The following is a 23,005-nucleotide window of genomic DNA, read 5'->3' on the forward strand; positions in this document are numbered from 1 at the left end:
TTACAGTACTTTGTCCAGATGGTTTTGAAAGAGGGCCAAACGACAGGTGCTATTACTTCTCCAGAGGTAGTACCTACTGGCTTTCTGCAAGAGGTGGATGTCAAAGTGTTACAGATACTGATCTGCTTATCTTAGATAATGAAGAAGAAGCAGAATATATCAGAAATAGAACTGCACAAATTGATCCAGATGCTAAATGGTGGATTGGGTATTATGATGTATCGATCGAAGGTGTTTGGAAATGGGTGGATTGTACAAGCTCTGAACCTTGGCATGAAACTCTGTGGGCACCAGGACAGCCTGATAATATCGGCGAACAGGACTGTGGTGTTGTGGGTGATAATGGCCACTTATATGATGAACTTTGTGATGAGTACAACTATCGATACATTTGTGAAGTTACACCGAAAGGTAACATGAGACATCATCTTCCGAAAATTATTTTCCGAAATAAAAGTTTCTTTTCTTCGTGCATATTATCGTCATCTTCATGAAATAAATTCTGTATGGTTTGCCTTTTAACTACGTTTCTATGTTTTCTTTTAGACTTCTTTGGAAACGATACTAACGCAAGAAACCTTAAAGCTGACGCATTGTCATCTAGTGAAATTGAAGCCATATGGGAAGTTTCGCCGAACAACTGTGATGTCTTTGGCTACAGAGTCCACTACTATGAAATCGACAATCCCGAGAACACCGGTAAGAGAGATCTAATGACCATTGTTTGATTCATACGTAAGTTCAGTGGTTTACCAGAGATACATAAATCTTATCGTCTTTCTGATTCATAGGTTCCGTCAGTGTGTTTCCTGGTAATGCAACATATGCAGTTATTTCAGGCTTAGAAACAGACACCGAATATGCCATCAGCGTAGCAGGTTTGACTATTGATGAAGAACTTGAAAAGATTGGACCAGTTACAGTGAGAACATGTAAGTAACTTGCTTCAATACAATCCACCTCTCTGCCGCAATGTTAACAAATTAAAAGAAAAATATCATTACAATTACCGAATCGAACCATTCATATTAACATTGTATTTTCTTATTCTTACAGTACTTTGTCCAGATGGTTTTGAAAGAGGGCCAAACGACAGGTGCTATTACTTCTCAGAGGTAGTACCTACTGGCTTTCTGCAAGAGGTGGATGTCAAAGTGTTACAGATACTGATCTGCTTATCTTAGATAATGAAGAAGAAGCAGAATATATCAGAAATAGAACTGCACAAATTAATCCAGATGCTAAATGGTGGATTGGGTATTATGATGTATCGATCGAAGGTGTTTGGAAATGGGTGGATTGTACAAGCTCTGAACCTTGGCATGAAACTCTGTGGGCACCAGGACAGCCTGATAATATCGGCGAACAGGACTGTGGTATTGTGGGTGATAATGGCCACTTATATGATGAACTTTGTGATGAGTACAACTATCGATACATTTGTGAAGTTACACCGAAAGGTAACATGAGACATCATCTTCCGAAAATTATTTTCCGAAATAAAAGTTTCTTTTCTTCGTGCATATTATCGCCATCTTCATGAAATAAATTCTGTATGGTTTGCCTTTTAACTACGTTTCTATGTTTTCTTTTAGACTTCTTTGGAAACGATACTAACGCAAGAAACCTTAAAGCTGACGCATTGTCATCTAGTGAAATTGAAGCCATATGGGAAGTTTCGCCGAACAACTGTGATGTCTTTGGCTACAGAGTCCACTACTATGAAATCGACAATCCCGATAACACCGGTAAGAGAGATCTAATGACCATTGTTTGATTCATACGTAAGTTCAGTGGTTTACCAGAGATACATAAATCTTATCTTCTTTCTGGTTCATAGGTTCCGTCAGTGTGTTTCCTGGTAATGCAACATATGCAGTTATTTCAGGCTTAGAAACAGACACCGAATATGCCATCAGCGTAGCAGGTTTGACTATTGATGAAGAACTTGAAAAGATTGGACCAGTTACAGTGAGAACATGTAAGTAACTTGCTTCAATACAATCCACCTCTCTGCCGCAATGTTAACAAATTAAAAGAAAAATATCATTACAATTACCGAATCGAACCATTCATATTAACATTGTATTTTCTTATTCTTACAGTACTTTGTCCAGATGGTTTTGAAAGAGGGCCAAACGACAGGTGCTATTACTTCTCCAGAGGTAGTACCTACTGGCTTTCTGCAAGAGGTGGATGTCAAAGTGTTACAGATACTGATCTGCTTATCTTAGATAATGAAGAAGAAGCAGAATATATCAGAAATAGAACTGCACAAATTGATCCAGATGCTAAATGGTGGATTGGGTATTATGATGTATCGATCGAAGGTGTTTGGAAATGGGTGGATTGTACAAGCTCTGAACCTTGGCATGAAACTCTGTGGGCACCAGGACAGCCTGATAATATCGGCGAACAGGACTGTGGTATTGTGGGTGATAATGGCCACTTATATGATGAACTTTGTGATGAGTACAACTATCGATACATTTGTGAAGTTACACCGAAAGGTAACATGAGACATCATCTTCCGAAAATTATTTTCCGAAATAAAAGTTTCTTTTCTTCGTGCATATTATCGCCATCTTCATGAAATAAATTCTGTATGGTTTGCCTTTTAACTACGTTTCTATGTTTTCTTTTAGACTTCTTTGGAAACGATACTAACGCAAGAAACCTTAAAGCTGACGCATTGTCATCTAGTGAAATTGAAGCCATATGGGAAGTTTCGCCGAACAACTGTGATGTCTTTGGCTACAGAGTCCACTACTATGAAATCGACAATCCCGATAACACCGGTAAGAGAGATCTAATGACCATTGTTTGATTCATACGTAAGTTCAGTGGTTTACCAGAGATACATAAATCTTATCGTCTTTCTGATTCATAGGTTCCGTCAGTGTGTTTCCTGGTAATGCAACATATGCAGTTATTTCAGGCTTAGAAACAGACACCGAATATGCCATCAGCGTAGCAGGTTTGACTATTGATGAAGAACTTGAAAAGATTGGACCAGTTACAGTGAGAACATGTAAGTAACTTGCTTCAATACAATCCACCTCTCTGCCGCAATGTTAACAAATTACAAGAAAAATATCATTACAATTACCGAATCGAACCATTCATATTAACATTGTATTTTCTTATTCTTACAGTACTTTGTCCAGATGGTTTTGAAAGAGGGCCAAACGACAGGTGCTATTACTTCTCCAGAGGTAGTACCTACTGGCTTTCTGCAAGAGGTGGATGTCAAAGTGTTACAGATACTGATCTGCTTATCTTAGATAATGAAGAAGAAGCAGAATATATCAGAAATAGAACTGCACAAATTGATCCAGATGCTAAATGGTGGATTGGGTATTATGATGTATCGATCGAAGGTGTTTGGAAATGGGTGGATTGTACAAGCTCTGAACCTTGGCATGAAACTCTGTGGGCACCAGGACAGCCTGATAATATCGGCGAACAGGACTGTGGTATTGTGGGTGATAATGGCCACTTATATGATGAACTTTGTGATGAGTACAACTATCGATACATTTGTGAAGTTACACCGAAAGGTAACATGAGACATCATCTTCCGAAAATTATTTTCCGAAATAAAAGTTTCTTTTCTTCGTGCATATTATCGCCATCTTCATGAAATAAATTCTGTATGGTTTGCCTTTTAACTACGTTTCTATGTTTTCTTATAGACTTCTTTGGAAACGATACTAACGCAAGAAACCTTAAAGCTGACGCATTGTCATCTAGTGAAATTGAAGCCATATGGGAAGTTTCGCCGAACAACTGTGATGTCTTTGGCTACAGAGTCCACTACTATGAAATCGACAATCCCGATAACACCGGTAAGAGAGATCTAATGACCATTGTTTGATTCATACGTAAGTTCAGTGGTTTACCAGAGATACATAAATCTTATCGTCTTTCTGATTCATAGGTTCCGTCAGTGTGTTTCCTGGTAATGCAACATATGCAGTTATTTCAGGCTTAGAAACAGACACCGAATATGCCATCAGCGTAGCAGGTTTGACTATTGATGAAGAACTTGAAAAGATTGGACCAGTTACAGTGAGAACATGTAAGTAACTTGCTTCAATACAATCCACCTCTCTGCCGCAATGTTAACAAATTAAAAGAAAAATATCATTACAATTACCGAATCGAACCATTCATATTAACATTGTATTTTCTTATTCTTACAGTACTTTGTCCAGATGGTTTTGAAAGAGGGCCAAACGACAGGTGCTATTACTTCTCCAGAGGTAGTACCTACTGGCTTTCTGCAAGAGGTGGATGTCAAAGTGTTACAGATACTGATCTGCTTATCTTAGATAATGAAGAAGAGGCAGAATATATCAGAAATAGAACTGCACAAATTGATCCAGATGCTAAATGGTGGATTGGGTATTATGATGTATCGATCGAAGGTGTTTGGAAATGGGTGGATTGTACAAGCTCTGAACCATGGCATGAAACTCTGTGGGCACCGGGACAGCCTGATAATAACGGCGAACAGGACTGTGGTATTGTGGGTGATAATGGCCACTTATATGATGAACTTTGTGATGAGTACAACTATCGATACATTTGTGAAGTTACTCCAAAAGGTAAATACACTGTTTGCAAACAATCAAAATACCGAAACTTCTAACTTCTAACCAATGTGTTGACTTGAAATATATAAAATTCATAAAAAGTGGCCCAGCGGGTATTTGGATCCAGTCCCAACTGTATAATAGAACTAAAAACCTTGCAGTATCATTTTAAGAACATAATCTCACAGGAATTAATTGTACACTCATAAAGAGATTAAAGCAAGTTAATTTCGCAAAAATATGCAGATAATCAAAACCAAAGCAAAAATGAATATTGAACATAAAGATAATTTTTTCCGGATATTAATAAGTAGTACAAAAAGTCTATGCAGAAGGAGCAATAGCTCTGGGTCCATCCAATTTTGTGTGTGGGATCTGTGTAGTGGCAAGAGGAAACTTGTTGGATGATTTTAAGTGTGAAGGTTCATATTCTTGAAGGTATACTTTTCGGAGTGAGATAGTAGTGCACTTTGAGTGCGAAAGGACGTGTTTTTGTAAACGTCGCGTTGCTTTATTGGAAGCCAGTTTTGGAGGACTTGACTATATGGTTGTGCAGTTTAATAACTAGTTCCAAGTTCGAAGATGATCTGCCATTCTTCGCTATTCTTTTCTCCTCCAGTCCTGCAGCTTCCACTCTCATAGATCTTCCTGATGACATCACTCTGTCTTGTCTTGGGTCTGCCTTTATGACTGGTCCCCAGCATGATACAGAGGAGGACTTTGTTTGGGGGTTTTGAGTCATCCATTCTTCTAACATGATTTGGGATTTAAAAAAATGTTGGGATGATATTGGCATAATATGAGGAAAAAGCACCTTTTGACCCTTTCTTAGGACATGGTGAATATGTTGAAACATATTCATCGTAATGATTCCTTATCATCAATAATAGTTGATGCTGAGAAATATAACCGGTTTGTAAGTATTTCGATTCGGTGTTATAGTTAAACAAGACTATGACCATTGTATTTCTTTAGATTTTCTGAGGAACGAAACAAATGTCAGGAATGTCCAGGGTGAAGCTTTGACGCCACGAAGTATACAGGTCACGTGGGATGTATCGCCTTATAACTGTGACATCTTTGGTTACAGGATTCATTATTATAATATTGATGAACCGGGATTAGAATGTAAGTACAAAAACGAGTGATTATGATATAACCCCATGAATATAGCCTGTTTGTTGGCTACATGAATGCTACTATTATTATTTTATTATTATTATTATTTGGTTTTGGGTTTTGTTTGTTTGTTTGTTTGTTTGGGTTTTTTTGCTACAAGAAGGCTATTATGATTTAAAAACCCAATCAGCAGTATGGTTAGAATGGTAGTAGGCCTGAAGTATCAGGCCTACTACCATCAAAATATCATCTGCAACATTTGAATACATTTTGAACAAACAGGTGTATCATATTCGTTCCTATATTCTTTTCAAATATTAAAGCCGGGATATATATCACTGTTGACATGACCTGGTTTCATAAGGCTACGGGGCCTAGCTAAGTGTTACGACGACCCTACCCAGGATAGCCGGGCTGCGGACTAACATGCAATATTGTTGAAAGACAAATAAGACCTCTTTCATATCGCAAACCTATTTCACCGACAAGTTAGCAGAAAGGAAAAACATTTCCAAAGTACAATAGTGCTATGAATGGCTTTCGTACTCTTACAGAATAGCGCTTAGCTAGGCTATTTAACGTTGTATTTCTAGGCAGTATTTACTTACCCACGTTGTATTTTAATTTCTGTTCTCTTTCAGATTCTGTCAGTGTATTTGGTGGAAATGTGACCAATATTGTTCTTACGGATCTTCATTTTGGCGCTGTGTATGCCATTAGTGTAGCGGGGTTGACTACACAAGAAGAATTAGAACGAGTCGGCCCAGTCTTTGTTGAAACTCCTGTTGGTATGTTTTATGTGTATTAGCTTTACATTTGGGACTAAATTCGTCAGTAAAGTACTAATTGAACTCTGAAACAGGGACATTTGGGACTAAATTCGTCAGTAAAGTACTAATTGAACTCGGAAACAGGCGTTGGCTACAATGACAGAAACCTAAGTCAAAACGTTTCATTTTCACATTATCATTTTAATCCACTTAAGCAACTCTTTTTTGAGCCACCAAATCTGGTAAAACTGTTCCAGGATCATATCGTGGTAATATCTTTTCAGGGCCACCAAATACTGTTCCATGGATATGGTAATAAGATCACTTAAAGCCTTAATGTACGATCTTTTTTCAGAATATACCTTTATTTTTTTTTTCAAAACTGATTTTTTGGCATAATTGTAATACTTACACATGTTCCTACTTATGAGCAAACTGTCAAATTCGCCCTATTTGTAGTAAAACGGGATGATTTTCTGTTGGTCCGACATATTATCATAGTTTTTTCAGACTATGATAATATGTGACCCCTCGGCACAACTGAGCCCTGAAGTCGCCAATCATCATTTTTGAGATATTCAACCAAAATATTTTGCTTGAAATTAGCATCATTAAAAAAAATATCATGTCTATAGTACTTGACATTTAAGTAGTGAAAAATCAAAAAAACAGTCAATAAATCCTTTGTTTCCTATTGTTTATTGTTAAGTTCGATGGAGCATATCTCAATAGTGGCACTGGCGACATCCGGGCTCAGTTGTGCCGAGGGGTCACATATGTCGGAACGACTCACAAATCGTAGTCTCCTACGGTTCCAGTTTGGTTATGCTCCCTCCACACGTGGAGGGAGCGTAACTAAACTGGCTGCGTAGGAGACTAACTCCGAGGCCGTACTCGCCGTCCTAATCCAAACAGTGCGAGATATTTCGAGTGATAGAGGTGAAGTTTATGATGTTGTTTCTTTGCAAATTTCCAATGTTTTTCGTGTCTAAATGTATTGGGAACTTTCATAATGATTACATATTAACTATTTTATCATTTTGGAAGAAAAAATAAAAATCTAAAAATTTAAAAAGATCGCACATTAAGGCTTTAAGCGGCTCTTCTTAGGGCTACCTAAACGTTTCCAGGAAAATTCTGTGGTAAATTGGCTTTATTTAATGTATTATTTTATGAGGTAGCCCCTTATTCTACTTTTACACCAAATGTCACCAGTTTAGCTTCAAAGTGGGACATTTTTTGGCGCGCTTCAAAATAAATTGTGATTGTTTTGTTAATTTCATAATTCTTTGTCAATGACGGGAGTGAAATTCGGGTACATTATTGTATCAAGCATGAATAGTGAGGATTAAAATCTTGGATTGTAATTTATTCATGCATGTAAACATCTATCACTTTTGAATGCCAAGCCGAGGGTGCTTACCAATTATGTATACCTAACGCAATGCTTGTGGTGATCGGATACATGCCATTGAATTACGTGTGGGCAAAGTGGTTTTCGAATCTCTCACGTAAAACTACTGCCATTTTGTTAATTTAGCTTATTTTTCTGTCATTTCTTCACAACATATGCTTACAAAAATACATATTTGAAATATATAACAATATTGGGAGTAACTGCTCTAAACTTTTGAATGCCAAGCCGAGGGTGCTTACCAATTATGTATACCTAACGCAATGCTTGTGGTGATCGGATACATTCCATTGAATTACGTGTGGGCAAATTGGTTTTCGAACCTCTCACGTAAAACTACTGCCATTTTGTTAATTTAGCTTATTTATCTGTTATTTCTTCACAACTTATGCTTACAAAAATACATATTTGAAATATATAACAATATTGGGAGTAACTGCTCTAAACTTTTGAATGCCAAGCCGAGGGTGCTTACCAATTATGTATACCTAACGCAATGCTTGTGGTGATCGGATACATTCCATTGAATTACGTGTGGGCAAAATGGTTTTCGAACCTCTCACGTAAAACTACTGCCATTTTGTTAATTTAGCTTATTTTTCTCTCTATTCTTCACCACATATTCTTACAAAAATACATATTTGAAATATATAACAATATTGGGAGTAACTGCTCTAATCTCTAAGATATTTATCTTTCAAATTGTGTAAATTTCTTTTTGGGCCACCCTGTATATGTAGATTTAAAAACAGTGTGAGCACCCTCTTCCATTATTACCTGTAGAGTGCATATTCCTTCACAACTTAATCATCTGGTAGGCAAGTATATGCTGCATTCAAGGAATATGAGTTTAATAGGACCACTACCTGATTTTTAATTGATACAATTTGGCAGAATAATATTACAGAGGTCATATTTATTGCGTTCAATGTACATGACGATACCACATGAACCGCAGTCATGAGAAAAGATTGTCTCGAACAGATTTACTTCAGATTAGAAAAAAATATTATATAGAACATTTCTTTGAGGGAGTCTTTGTCATTCTTGAATCACACTGGGGTCAGCTGCTCCATATCAATTACATCTTAGAATGAACTTTATTATAGTCTTGTAGCTCTGCAGGTCAAATTACGACAAAAAGAGAATACAACTTATTTAAAGTGTGTTAGTATTCTTTTTTACCGATGACCAGATCCATGTGGAGTTCGAGAAATTACAGAAGATACCGTTATTACCAGTCCTGGGTACCCAGCTCCATATCCAGATTATCAACACTGTGAATGGTACATAAGCTTTCCGGAAAACATGTATGTCCTGTTGCGGTTTGAAGTCTTCGAAACAGAAAATGGTTACGATATTGTTACCGTGGGAGACGGGCTTGAAATATCTCCAGAAACCGCAGTGCTTTATCTGTCTGGATCTAAATCCAGCTCAGAGGAGATTCCTGAAAAGTATATTAGTGGGCAGTCGACGGCGTGGATGACTTTCGATAGCTCTGTGTATCCGACTTCACCCCAAGGCTTCATGATTGAAGTCACAATAGTTGATGTTGGTAGGTTGATCAAAATACGGGTTAAAGGTTTAATGTCAAATACGTGTTAAAGGTCTAATACAGGTCATAGGTGATTCTAACTTCGTTGTAAAATTGCTCGCTGAATGGAATCCGTTTTGAAAGCTTAGTCAAATCTTTATTAAAGGACAGATATTTGACGGACAATCAAATATCCAGGTCTAAGAACTAAACATGAATCAGGGCCTATTGTATGTTTTAAGCCTATTTTAATGAAGTAACATGCCACTTTTACATTTAAGAAACACTGACTTTTTTTACCAGGAAGGTATCAAGATAAACCATTTTACAGGTGTGCAATGCTCACTGCAAATTATCAATGTATTTTTATCCTTTGATCAGGTCCAAGTGAGCCAGAAAGGATCTATTATGAGTTGAGTGGAGCATTTGGCGAATTCACATCACCCGGTTATCCCGATAATTATGAACATAACCAAGTAAGTGATGACATCACCCGGTTATCCCGATAATTATGAACATAACCAAGTAAGTGATCACATCACCTGGTTATCCCGATAATTATGAACATAACCAAGTAAGTGATGACATCACCCGGTTATCCCGATAATTATGAACATAACCAAGTAAGTGATCACATCACCCGTTCTATCCCGATAATTATGAACACACCCCCGTAAGTGATCAAACGGTGAATGCATGCTAAGAACACGAATGTAATTGATCGAATAATTTTTGGAAAATGCAGCCGGGTACTTCCATAGGAAATTATTGTCTGATTCGCCTGTCATGAATATTTTGACAGTGTACATAATTCTATAGAGCAATGCCACAAAGGTGTATTTTGAATTTGCTGTCATATTTTAAGTAACAATTCATAAAAGGTCTGTTTTTAGAAGGAAAATGAACAAAAGGTCCACTTTTGAATCCCCCCCTCGCCATTACAATCCTTGTTACGGGCTTGCCATTGATATCATTATTCGTGTTTCAACACGATATTACAGGATATCACATGGACTATATCAGTGGCTAAACCCTACGTAGTAAGTCTGACCATAACACAAATGAATCTAGAGGATAATGTGGATTTCATAATTATTGGATCGGGAACGCCTGATGGAAATGAACTAGAAACATTGACTGGTACCGATGACTACTATGGCCCAATAAAAAGCTTGGAAAGTCAGATGTGGGTGCGGTTTATGAGTGATGAGACAATCAATGGACTGGGATTTATGGCGTCATGGCATCAAGTGGAGGGAGATGAAGGTCAGGGATTTTTTTGTCGGCTTGTTTTAATCTTGGTATAATTGTAACTCTAACCAATGGATGCTTCCTCTTCAGGAGTGGGGGAAGGGAAGGCCTAAAAATAATAAATGTTGGCATTTATACAGCACATTTTTAGTGCATCAAAGCGTTTGACATTTATTTCGCTGTTGTTAGAAATATGTCAGCTGCCATGCATAAAATGCTCAAGGCATGCTCATAACTTTGAGCGGCGCTCAATGGACAATATTGATAACAGCTCTCCATTTCACCCCTGAGTAGAGAGTGGCAAGTGAGGTAAAGCGCCTTGCCCACGTGCTCAACACGATGGCACTGTCGGGGCTCGAACTTGCAATCCACCGATTGCGAGGAACGTATCGCTGCGCCACCACGGTGCACCGTGTCCCCAAAAGCAGGGTACCTATATACATCTACGACTCGTTTAATTTTAAACACTGCTTAATATCTTGATTTAGGCAATTATTGCGGTACAAGAGAAATTGATTTACCGAGCGGGACTATCACTAGTCCGGGCTATCCAGAACCCTATCCTATAAACCAGAACTGTATTTGGCTGATATCACTACCAGATAGTAATGCTGTGGTTAGGCTGGAGTTTGCTGTGTTTCAAACGGAGGCTGGGTAGGTACACCAAGCTCATTGTAAGTTTGATGAATATCGAAGAGCCGATTTCTCGACGCATAGATGGAGGCAAGGCTTCATTAGCTCTGGCTATCCAGATCGGTATCCTATATCGTCAGCCTACTACGCTAATTGCCTATGTCATGTTTTCTAATGTTGAGAATAAAGTACAAAATATGGTTCAAACATGCTTTTAAACACATTTATTAACCAATCTTTGCACAAGATCAAAAGCTAATGATAACCAAAAATTAAAGGGATAATCACAGCGATTTCGTAACAGATATGCATGCTTGAACCACACTTTGTACTTTGTTCAAAAACAACAAAATATAACTTAATTAATTAGCGTATTAGGCAGACGATATGTCCTGGTTAATAACTACATGAATACCAGACAGTAATGCTGTTGTTTAATTTTAGGCTTGCATTTGTTGTGTTTGCAACAAAGGCAAGGCAGGTTTACCCTGGGGAGGCACATCATAATTGTTAGTTTATAATGCTCCTCGGGAAATCGGAGATGGTGGGTCTTTGGGAGCTGATTGCGTGCCAGTAAAAGGGGGCCTTTCAAAGCTCAAGGGTCAAGGGTCTTTCTTGGCTTTCTGGTTGAAAATCGCCTAAAACAGAAATGTGAGGACTGGGCAATTTAGGTGTCTGTTAGATAAAAAAAAAAACCGAAATCTGAAACGATCAAAATTCAGGGTCTTTCGGAGCACTCTTAGAACACTTCGAACTAGTACTCATATTGGCAACCTATTGCTACTTCCATTGATGACGATCTTATTTTGGTTGCTTGGAGAATTGGGCTATTCCAGTAGATATCCATGTACCCCTATTGGAGGCATAACCTTAATCTCCTTCATTGTGGACGAAATATATTATATTTCCTTTTTTTTTTTTTTTTTTTTTTCAGGCACGATTTTCTTATAGTGGGCGAGGGTAACACAGTAGACGAGAATATTATGGTGAGTTTTAGTGGATCGGGAAGTTCACCTGTAACAAGTCCTACCAATGAACTGTGGTTACGATTCTACTCTGATGGATCCATCTCGGCCGCTGGATTTAGAGCCAACTTTTATAGTCAAGGTAGGATAACTTATCGAGTGGTTGATTGGTTGGTTGATTGATTGATTGATTAATTGATTGATTGATTGATTGAATGAAAGATTGAATGAATGATTGAATGATGGATGGATGAATTGATTGATTGATTAATTGAATGAATGATTAGTTGTTGACATTGAGTATGCATTTCCTTGATAAAATCTTTGATCGATTACTTCTTCTTTCACAAATTTTTTACTTTTTTCTTTCCTTTTATTGTCATACTGTCAGCCGATGGCGACAATAGAGTAAAAGTTGTTTTGTCCTTGGTCGCTTCTCGCGCTTGGCGAATCGCGTAAAATATTTCACGTATAGACAGGAACGGTTTATAGCAATATTTTATTCGACATTACAATGGCATGCCTTCTTTTTTAATTATAGGTGGTAGTCCACCCACGACCCCTCCGCAGAATCTGGATGACAGTATAGTCATTATTGTTGTTGGAGAAACTGTTGGATGGGTAAGAGACTTATACATTACTTGTAGCTTTCGCCGGGCAATACAAATTTAATGCTAACATTGAATGAATGCGGAAACGTTTCTAGTACATACAGCGTCTGACTCTACCTGAGGACCTAGCCTGAGTCCCACGGGCTCCAAGAATGGCTCTTCATGCCATCGCTATCTGCCATGCAAATTTGCAAGTGACCACTCAAAGATATGCTGTGATTAGAGCTCTGAGTAAATTTGCATAACAAGCACGCATTTTAAGATTTGTTTAACCGTGTTTTAACATTCAGTGGCAGGATGTGTACATGAGAAGAGGCTGCGGTATACCATTATTGCGACGTTTTTACGTATTTATTGTGGGACCTGAGGGCACACCAGACATATCTTTTTTTTTTAATACGCTATATAATACAAATGTTATGACAAATTATTAAAACTTGATTTTTTTTTAAATTTTGATATTTAACAGTCCTCGAAGTAGACTTCCGTAGTCCACTTGCCCATTTTGCATACTCTGGCTATTACATTTAAGCATAAAACTCTGATTTATATTGATTTGTGTGCAACTGATAGATTTTCACATCTGTATCTGATCTTTTCAGTCACCGCACTCCCTCTGTTTGTTAGCTTCCCAAGTGGACTACTGACTTTGCCTTGCGGTTAAGATTTTTAACACGGGACTCTATGGAGAGTTAGGCCAATTTCTGGCCTAACTAAAATTGGCCATGATGTAATGCATCTTTAAATGGATCTGCCTTGTGATTGGTCGCCCATATCTCGCTATGGTTTAAATCTTCCGGGCCCGCGCCATTACCATTAACTACACCGTACACAACTATCTGTGGTATTTGCGGCGCTTTTGTGTTGACGCGAAAGTTAATCTCTCATCAAACATCTAGCGCGTCTTGTACTATACCATGCTTAGTACTTGTGGTTAATGGACTGATAAACAAGTATGCTTGACAGTGTGTTTTTAGAAAGCCCTGGGGTAAAGTTCTGCTTAAAATTCAAAGTCCATAGTCGGATTTTCGGGTTCGCTATCAATAAACTGGTAGATTCCAAAATCAGAATTGTTCAGTATTAAAGTGAGCCATTATAATTATGCAAGATAATGTTGCATTCAATTACTTTTATTGTCACTAATCATCTGATATTCTTAATTCTTTATGACCATTTTACTATTGAATACTTAAATTTAAATAAACATCAGTATAATTTTGAGTTCAACGAAATGGGTTCATTATGACTAATAATAACATATTTTTAATAAAATTCGAATCTTCGAAGTAAACCAGTATTGAAGATAAACATTTTTTACCTAAATTGTTTTGGTGTTTTGATATCAGAAGGACATTCTTCGTATTCAGAATGCAATTCGATATGTCTGATATGCTCTCATGTCCCACAAAAAATACTGTCCAAACGGTGCTACCAGAGCCCTTAAAAAGACATTGTTTTATTTTGTGTGAACAGTTTAACGTGGAAAGACAGCAGACCTTGGCAGAGAGCATAGCTGAAGCATTAAATGTGTTTTGTGAAACTCATGAAGATAATTGTGGCTTAGAAATTAACATCAAAGCATTGGACATTTTTAGGTTAGTAATAATTCATATTCTACTTCGTATTAGTCTAATATTTAAAGCCTGGTTTCTTTTCTCTTTTTTCGCCGTCGATTTGTTTTGGGTATAAGAGTATCTTTAAGGCATAATAAACTGGATTATCCCACATTGCATTGTTCATGGCGGTCACACATAATTCTGAACTACGGTATGCGCGTGACGCGGAAGTAGCTCGGGAATAGTAAACTGAGCTCAAAAAGAAACTTATAATTTTTCACAAGGTCATATCTTGAAATCCTGTCCATCAAATTGAACCCAAAATACACACAGGTTTACTTCAATACTCTACTCTTAAAACATGTCAGTAACCAAGCAGTTATCCAACTGACACAACAGCAAAATGCACTGACATGGAACAGCTTCCTGGACCACATTCACAGCCCAGCCCTGTTTTATGAAAAGCAGAAAGCAGCACCGTTTTATCATCTGTGCAAGGATCTTGTGTGCATTCTCACAGATTTTTGTTGGGCTGTGAAAGTGGAGGAACTTCCAGGAAGCTGTCCCATGACAGTGCATTTTGCTGTTGTGTCAGTTGGACAACTGCTTGGTTACTGACATGTGTTTTGAGTAGAGTATTAAAGTAATCCTGTGTGTAATTTTGGTTCATTTTGATTGACACTATTTTAAGATATGACCTTGTGATTCACAAGTTGTAAAAAATTATAAGTTTCTTTTCGAGCTCAGTTTATATTGTGGCATGTACGGACTGAGAAAGGTATAATACCAGTTTGATACCTGGATATTTTTAAACAATATGTATCAGTGAATTTTCAAGCCACTGCAGTAAGTGAATGTATAGCTTACATATGCCTATCACAGGAAAGATACTGCCTATAGTGCCTAATACGAAACGAAATTCTCAGTGGCTTGATCGTTTACACAAAACTGTAATCAAAACGTGACCCAGACTTTGATGATATACAATTTATACGACGATTTGGTAGAAAATAATTTTACTAATTGATATTATACTACAAGTTTGCCTATAATACTGGTCTCTCGTAAATTACATTTTGACCCATGTGTTACCTCCAGCGCCACAGATGTCGCATACACCGATTTTCAAAATGTCATGGAAAATCTCCACATAACAGGTTGGGTACGAAACCCAACAAGTGACCAAGGAACCGCCCTGAATCAAGACGTGCTTCAATCCGCACTTGCCACGGAGGAACAAAGGCTAGAAGAAGCGTTGGGACCGGGTACAGATTTAAGCATCTCGACACCGGATGATCTACCAACCGCCACCCCTGGTGATCCTGAGGAGAAGCTGGTTCTTAAAGGGTGGATGATTGGCTGTATTGCAGCGGGTGGTTTTCTTATTTTGCTTTTCATTGTTGCTGTTACTGTAAGGTAAGGTTTTTGGCTTTTTTAAATGGACACTTCGTAATCCACCCCTCATCCCCCTTGAATACAGAAACATAGGACTTGCATAATGTGTGTGTGCATAACCTTTCTTGCAGATGCTGTTGTGTGACAAAGACGTGGTCCAATTCGTATTTCTCGGCTGCCGACAGAAATTACAAGAGAGTAGCTATTGAGGACCTTGTTATACATGCAATTATGCGTATGGGAATTCAATGTCCAGATTAACTGACACTTTGAAAATAAGTCTATTTCGTGGACATCTATTGAACCATATACCCTATGCTAGAATCGTGAAATGCCCCTTTAAATATTACTTCCGGGGAAGAGACATCCGATCTTCGTCTAACATCGTGCAATATGAGCATAGCGTTGCTACATGTAGTAACTTTTTTAACATAATAATAAATCTTGCCGATATAATTTTACTGATTATTCTATTCCTTGCGTATCTCTTTCTCAAAAGGCAATGTCGAAAATCAAGGTCCAGTAAATTAGATATACAAGGCGAAGGACAAAGAGGTAGGTTTTACCCATAAATAATACTGTATTTGCCGAAAATGGGCAATTTTGGTTGTTACCGGGGGTGCTTGGATGTAGTCCGACGAGTTTCTTAGTTACCAAACAATACTCAGACTCTGATCGCTCAAGGAAGATTAACCGCAAGGGGTCGGACGGGAATTAAATTATAAAAAATACAAAAGGCTCGCTGGAGCAAATAATATAAGCGGTTCCGTAATCTTATCTCCTCCACGCAATTTGTTCATAGTAGTAGGCATATCACCCCAAAAATAAGCGCAGCAGAAACACGTTATTTAATGTTTCTACATGAATGAGCTTTATTAAAGAATCAAAAATCAAAAAACGGAATTGAAATCGGTCAATGCATTGTGATGTAGTGTCAATTTTAAGATGCTCGTAAATGGAATTAAAACCTGCCACAAATAGCTATAATGACAAAATTGGCACATTTCGAGATTTTGAAGGTTTATTTGGACCCTTGCTTGAAAAAGCAGCGTTAATTTAAGTATCACAGGTTAAATGCCTATCTTTCCGTACTTCGTTAAAGAAAACAAAATTTAAAAATCTATCATTGAATAATTATAATAAATTAACCAAATATACTATTTTAGCTATTTCAGCCAATCTGCAGACAAATTAAAGGTGAAAAAATGACTAAGTTCAGCTAATTAATATGCAAAATTGATAGAAAACCGTACATGATATCAGGGTGCGGTTTTTTTGCACACATATGTATACAAAGTTATTTCAATTGATAACAAAAAATACACAAAAAGTAATTAATTATGCAAATTAGCTAATTACAGCTAATTATGTATTCATGATATTATTATGTAAATTAGGCATGAGTAGTTTTGGGTTTTTTCAATATTTAATGAAAGTATCCATTCACCATAAATTTGTCAAGTATGAACCTGTTATGATGTTGAATAAAGAAACTGCAGTTAATTACTTAAATATAAGACAAAAAATACAAAGTTTGACATTTTGACGATGTCTGGAATAGAATTTTCATTTTTTGCTGTAAACATGGCATGTGTCACCATTGCTCAAAGCTAAATCCGAAAAGTAAAAATAAAAATTCATTTGCAATGAGACTTTAAATTAACATTTTGTTATCTGGATTAACACGGGAAGACAAATGGTAAAAAGAACAGCAATTCTACTGTATCGCGTATACAAAAATAGTATGGCCTTGGACACACACAATGGCTTAGAGCTATCGTGGTTTGGAAAATTACTCCCTAAAAATTTCTTTGATGTTTTGTTTTTAATTAGTTTTACTCAAGGCAAGGGAAGTGCTTCATTCGTTGTCGACGGAAATAATTTACATGCTAAGAAAGATTAATATTTCAGCTAAATGGTGGTAGGTCCTTTATTTCAATAGGCCTATATTTACTGATTTATGAGCGATCTTCAAAAATCCATAAAAACAGGCAGTAGCTCTTAAACAAAACAATATTTAATTTTTGCGGACCCGATGGTAGCCTCGGAAAGTCTTCACACACCATATATTAAAAATTCAAACATTTTGGATAAATGAAGCATTATGCGGAAATTCATTTTTTGACATGATGTTTTCTAAAATTGGTCAACTTTGAAGCGCGCGCTTTTCAATTCACTGTTATGCTTGCATGCACAGTGTGGCAGAATTATTGTGCAGCCACTGTGACATACCTAATAGTAGCTAGGGCCTAAATGCAAGTAATGTGAATGTTACTGTGCAAAAAGCACTATGATTTATTTTCACATCATTGCATAATTTGGAATAAATTGCGAAATGACTGTTACGAAATGATCTTTATAATTATTTAAAAGCTTCATATAATTACTCGGATTCGTCGTTCGATGATGACGAAGATGGCGACGATGCGGGTAAGAAGAATAACAACAAACCAGTACATATGGATGTGTTCAGATCAACATCTTACTCACCAGACGAGTTACAGCTGCCTGCAACTTCTAATGTCCCCAAGACGTCAACATCTTACTCACCAGACGAGTTACAGCTGCCTGCAACTTCTAATGTCCCCAAGACGAGCTTGATGCAATACCAAGCAGAAGCAGAAGCACCCAGTGGCTCAAGGTAATTATTTTCAATTCAATTCATAAATATTCAGATTTTTGTTTTATTGCCCAAAATAATCAGGATCCAAGCGTGTCTCTGCATAGAGCGACCGCTTAAACAAACACCGAAGTATCTGGTCCCCAGGGTGTAGTACAAATCAGGTGACTGGTCCCATATCGTCGGCCGTATCACATAGTGACGAATTTGATATTTTAAACATTTTTGAGAAAATTGGAACATTCGTTTGTTTTACTCTATTTTTTTCCAAACACCGTGCTTCAAAGTGGCTGAATTAATAAATCTAATTATGTCGTATTTGTCTGTATCACTGTCTCAATTTTCTCCAACGACTGACGATATATACCCTGCTGCAGCTCTGATATCTTGACTTCCACGGCATTGACTCTTCTGTACACGGTACCAACAGCTTTATGTATTCATGACCTCTAAACGTTACGCACATGCGTACCCAGGACACTACAGACCCATACTATATATAACATTTTAACTTCAACCAAACTTTTCTTTAAAATTTGACAATTTCAGAATCGTACATTTACATGACCATATTTGGAATTAGCATAACAAATGCAATAAAATGACTACAAATACGCCAAGTATTGATTCGGTGGTTCTTGGGATGGGTCTTGATATTTTGAAAAGATATTTCAAAACTTGTACTTTTATGTTGATGCCTATGGCCAGCACGCAAAGCATTTAGAAATAAGAGACATCATTTTACTCACAACAGCAAAGAATAGAACTTCTACATGACATTTATCTCATATGTATTTTATCATTTTTACAGGAATAAAGCTTACCAAGAAGGGGATGATACTTCTATGTAACTATGACAACGAGCCTGACTAATTGCATTCAAAGTTTTTATAATGTTTAAAGATTATGCCACAGAGAACTGAACAAAGTCATATCTCAACAGGATTCTATTGTGTTTTTGCTATGCAATAACATCATTTGAAACATTTTACATGGTATGCTGTGTCTTATCGACGAACTCTTAGAATCGCTCATCGAGGCCACTTAATGTACCTCCGGATTATTCGCCAGGAAAAACTTCATGCGTGGTTGTATGGGTGTAACGCGTTGTGCCAAAACACGCGTTAAGCAGTGCCCTCCATGAGCGACAAACCAAGATGGCGAATTTTCCATAGCGTTTATACGTATAGTACAATTTAAATCTTTGAGTATAATATCTTTGGATAGAGCATGTATTAAAAACACTCTCTTCCAGCCTAACTAGCAAAGGAAAATAAAGACAAACATATTCATCAAGATGAGCTGTAGTTATAAAGAGAGAAATTACGCTCACTCTCCTAACCAGATGCAGTTTTGTGACCAACTCTTAAATAATTCAAAAAGTGGGGTTTTTTTTTTACAAAATTAAAAAAAAAAAAAACATTTTTACCGTACCCAGAGCTCATAAAAGGTATTTAATAAGGAGGCTGTACATTTTGTATAGACCTATATACTTCTATTTCACGGGTTATGGTTGTGTATTTCAATTATAAGTTGGGCTAGTAGCTGAATTTTAATTGAATATTAGATCAAATTTAATAAAGGTAAATAATATCCAAGATGTGAATGGAGCGAGGTTTATCAAATTTCTCCATCAAATTACATTTGAAGTATTTTACTTGTACAAAGTATATTTTTCCTATATACTCTATTTAAAATGAAATGTATGCCTAACGAGTCATTCAAATCATATGAGTCATGATACTAAGGTAGCAATATACAAAATGAATTCACATTTTCTGCAAATCCCATAAGCCTTTAGACCCCTGATGTCATCACGCCAAAGCGCACATTGTTACTGCGAACTCCACATCACATAGTGCACTTATGTCCACGGCAAATTCACCGTGAAACATTGAAGTACTAAAATCATAGCTTTTATACTTTTTCATATATGATGCTAACTAGTTTAACTCATATATCTACAACACATCGCTACCAGTAGGGTTCAATTGCCTATTGTGAGTGCCCCTGTGTTGTGTGCATACATGTAGTTAACAATAACTGCATGATGATTGATATGCGCAGTAACGATGTTTGATAACGATGTACATTAGTGTGGCGTCAACTGACGACATCAGAGGTTCAATTGCAAATGCTTCTGGGAGTTAACGAAAAGGTAAATAGCCACACATGCACTGGGTCTGTTCCACTTCTTGGTTTTAATCTCGGTTTGTTCACGTGGTTTTACATTGTTCAATATCGTCACGTAGGTTCCCATTGTCGTAGCTAAGCTCTCAGCGCCAGTCAGCGGATGTTCTTACCGATAGCTATATCTCTATCCTATAAACCGAAAATCTGAGAAAGTGTTTTCGATTTCTTTTTACGTAATTGAGGAAGCGCATATTTCATGGTTAGATGTCAGCAATGTAGACAAAATAAGTCTTCAAATTTATCAGTGCAAAATGCGAGCATAAAGAATAGCCAGGTAAAGCTACATTTGATAGGATAGTACACATGTTCAAATAAACCTAGTATTATTTTTCTGTAAATAATGTAGAGGAGATATACACGTATTATTAACTCATGATATAACAGACGTATATAACGGAGGGATGATTTGCCACACGTGGAGGGATGAATTAACACACGTGGAGGGATGAATTGCCACACGTGGAGGGATGAATTGCCACACGTGGAGGGATGAATTACCACACGTACGTGGAGGGCTGAATTGCCACACGTGGAGGGATGAATTGCCACACGTACGTGGAGGGGTGAATTGCCACACGTGTGGGATGAATTACCACACGTACGTGGAGGGATGAATTGCCACACGCGGAGGGCTGAATTGCCACACGTGGAGGGATGAATTACCACACGTACGTGGAGGGCTGAATTGCCACACGTGGAGGGATGAATTGCCACACGTAAGTGGAGGGGTGAATTGCCACACGTGTGGGATGAATTACCACACGTACGTGGAGGGATGAATTGCCACACGTGGAGGGCTGAATTGCCACACGTAGAGGGATGAATTGCCACACGTGGAGGGATGAATTACCACACGTGGAGGGCTGAATTGCCACACGTGGAGGGATGAATTGCCACACGTGGAGGGATGAATTGCCACACGTACGTGTAGGGGTGAATTGCCACACGTGTGGGATGAATTACCACACGTACGTGGGGGGATGAATTGCCACACGTGGAGGGATGAATTGCCACACGTGGGGGGATGAATTACCACACGTACGTGGAGGGATGAATTGCCACACGTGGAGGGATGAATTGCCACACGTATACTTTTTTACATTTAAATGAGAAAATGTCTGTCACAAACCTATATAGATTACGTTTTGATGTCTAACTATTACGTAAAGGACAGGCTACTATAATACTCGGAACATTTCGATTACGGTAGGTTTTTCCAGCTTTCTAGCATGATAACTCTTTTATAATCTCTTGATTTTAGTTTCTGAAAAATGGAGAAATCAAAACTGCGAACTTGAAAAAGCCCACTGTCCATTTGATCTATTTGCATTCGCGTAGTAGTTTTAGTGTTAACTTATTTGTACTTTTGAATTTTTAGATGTTAAAATGATAATAAAAAGACTCAGTGTATTTATAGTTACCAACTGTATAGACATAAACCTTTGTTATGTTTAGATGAGAAATAAAGGTGCCTAAAAGAGGGCAAAGTTTCCAGCAACAGATTGTGACATTTTGACTACATTTTCGTTGAAATTGATGAGAAAAGATCATTCGCGGTCTCTTTTCCCTCAATTTTGACGGTGGAATTCACAAATCATATTAGCTAGGCCCTAAAATGTCTTATTTTATTAAAATTTCCGATCTCACCTCTTGAAACATTAATAAAAAGTAATCTCCGGCAAGTCGATTTAGCTTTTCGCCATGTTTACGGCTAGAAAACATGGCTTTGCATTTTTCGCGGTTCTTGCGCATATTTATTGAGAACGTTTGGAGAGAGGGGAAGGCCAGATAGATAATTACAAGGGTCGTGCGAAGTCTACTACGAGCCAAGTACTACGGTCGGTCAAGTTTTTTTATAATGACCATAAACAATCACAGAAAGCTTGAAAAATCATTTTCTGAATTTTTTCAAAAAGATTTTTAGTCCAAATCATTCCACTTTCGCCAAAACAACTATTCTACTGTTTTAACTTGCATACAGCTACACCACAAATCCCCACAATGCAAAATCTGGGTCAGTCCGCCCATAGAACGGGGCTTTTTTGTCGCCTAAATGACTTGATTGTTGCTCGTATGAACAAAATGTGCATCAGGCTTTTGTTTCTTATTCCGTCGTGATCGCTTCATTGATCTGTCCTGGATGATGTTGACCTTTGCTTTCGGTGATTCTCACATCATTCCCGTCGGTATTTTTGTACGTTGTCAACCGTACCTCATCTATATCGTCGATGTTTAGCATATCTGTGGCAATGTGTGGCCTGAAACGAATGTAGAAATGCATGAAGTCAGTAACTGCGAAAGAAATCGCAATAACCCTTTAACATGGAATCGCAGAACTCTAAGGAA

The 23,005-nt window shown here is 37.5% G+C and overlaps 1 protein-coding gene across 1 annotated transcript; it reads left to right on the forward strand.

Moving 5' to 3' along the window:
• Positions 1-645: 645 nt before the first annotated feature.
• Positions 646-15,358, forward strand: LOC140162012 (uncharacterized). Its single transcript, XM_072185303.1, has 21 exons — positions 646-699; positions 1,082-1,460; positions 1,596-1,748; positions 1,841-1,981; positions 2,106-2,510; positions 2,646-2,798; positions 2,891-3,031; positions 3,156-3,560; positions 3,696-3,848; positions 3,941-4,081; positions 4,206-4,610; positions 5,574-5,726; positions 6,359-6,505; positions 9,097-9,456; positions 9,817-9,911; positions 10,437-10,701; positions 11,175-11,340; positions 12,254-12,426; positions 12,826-12,905; positions 14,369-14,490; positions 15,334-15,358. Exons 1-21 carry the CDS (start codon positions 646-648, stop codon positions 15,356-15,358), a joined length of 4,116 nt encoding a protein of 1,371 aa, XP_072041404.1.
• Positions 15,359-23,005: the final 7,647 nt, after the last annotated feature.

This window comes from Amphiura filiformis, chromosome 10 (assembly GCF_039555335.1).
Source record: "Amphiura filiformis chromosome 10, Afil_fr2py, whole genome shotgun sequence".
NCBI classification, from domain to species: Eukaryota; Metazoa; Echinodermata; class Ophiuroidea; order Amphilepidida; family Amphiuridae; genus Amphiura; species Amphiura filiformis.

Coding starts and splice junctions, on each gene's coding strand:
- LOC140162012 (XM_072185303.1), top strand. CDS start 646: ATGTCTTTGGCTACAGAGTCCACTACTATGAAATCGACAATCCCGAGA. Junction 1,461..1,595: donor TTGTGAAGTTACACCGAAAG/GTAACATGAGAC, acceptor GTTTTCTTTTAG/ACTTCTTTGGAAACGATACT. Junction 12,906..14,368: donor TTGGAGAAACTGTTGGATGG/GTAAGAGACTTA, acceptor TTGTGTGAACAG/TTTAACGTGGAAAGACAGCA.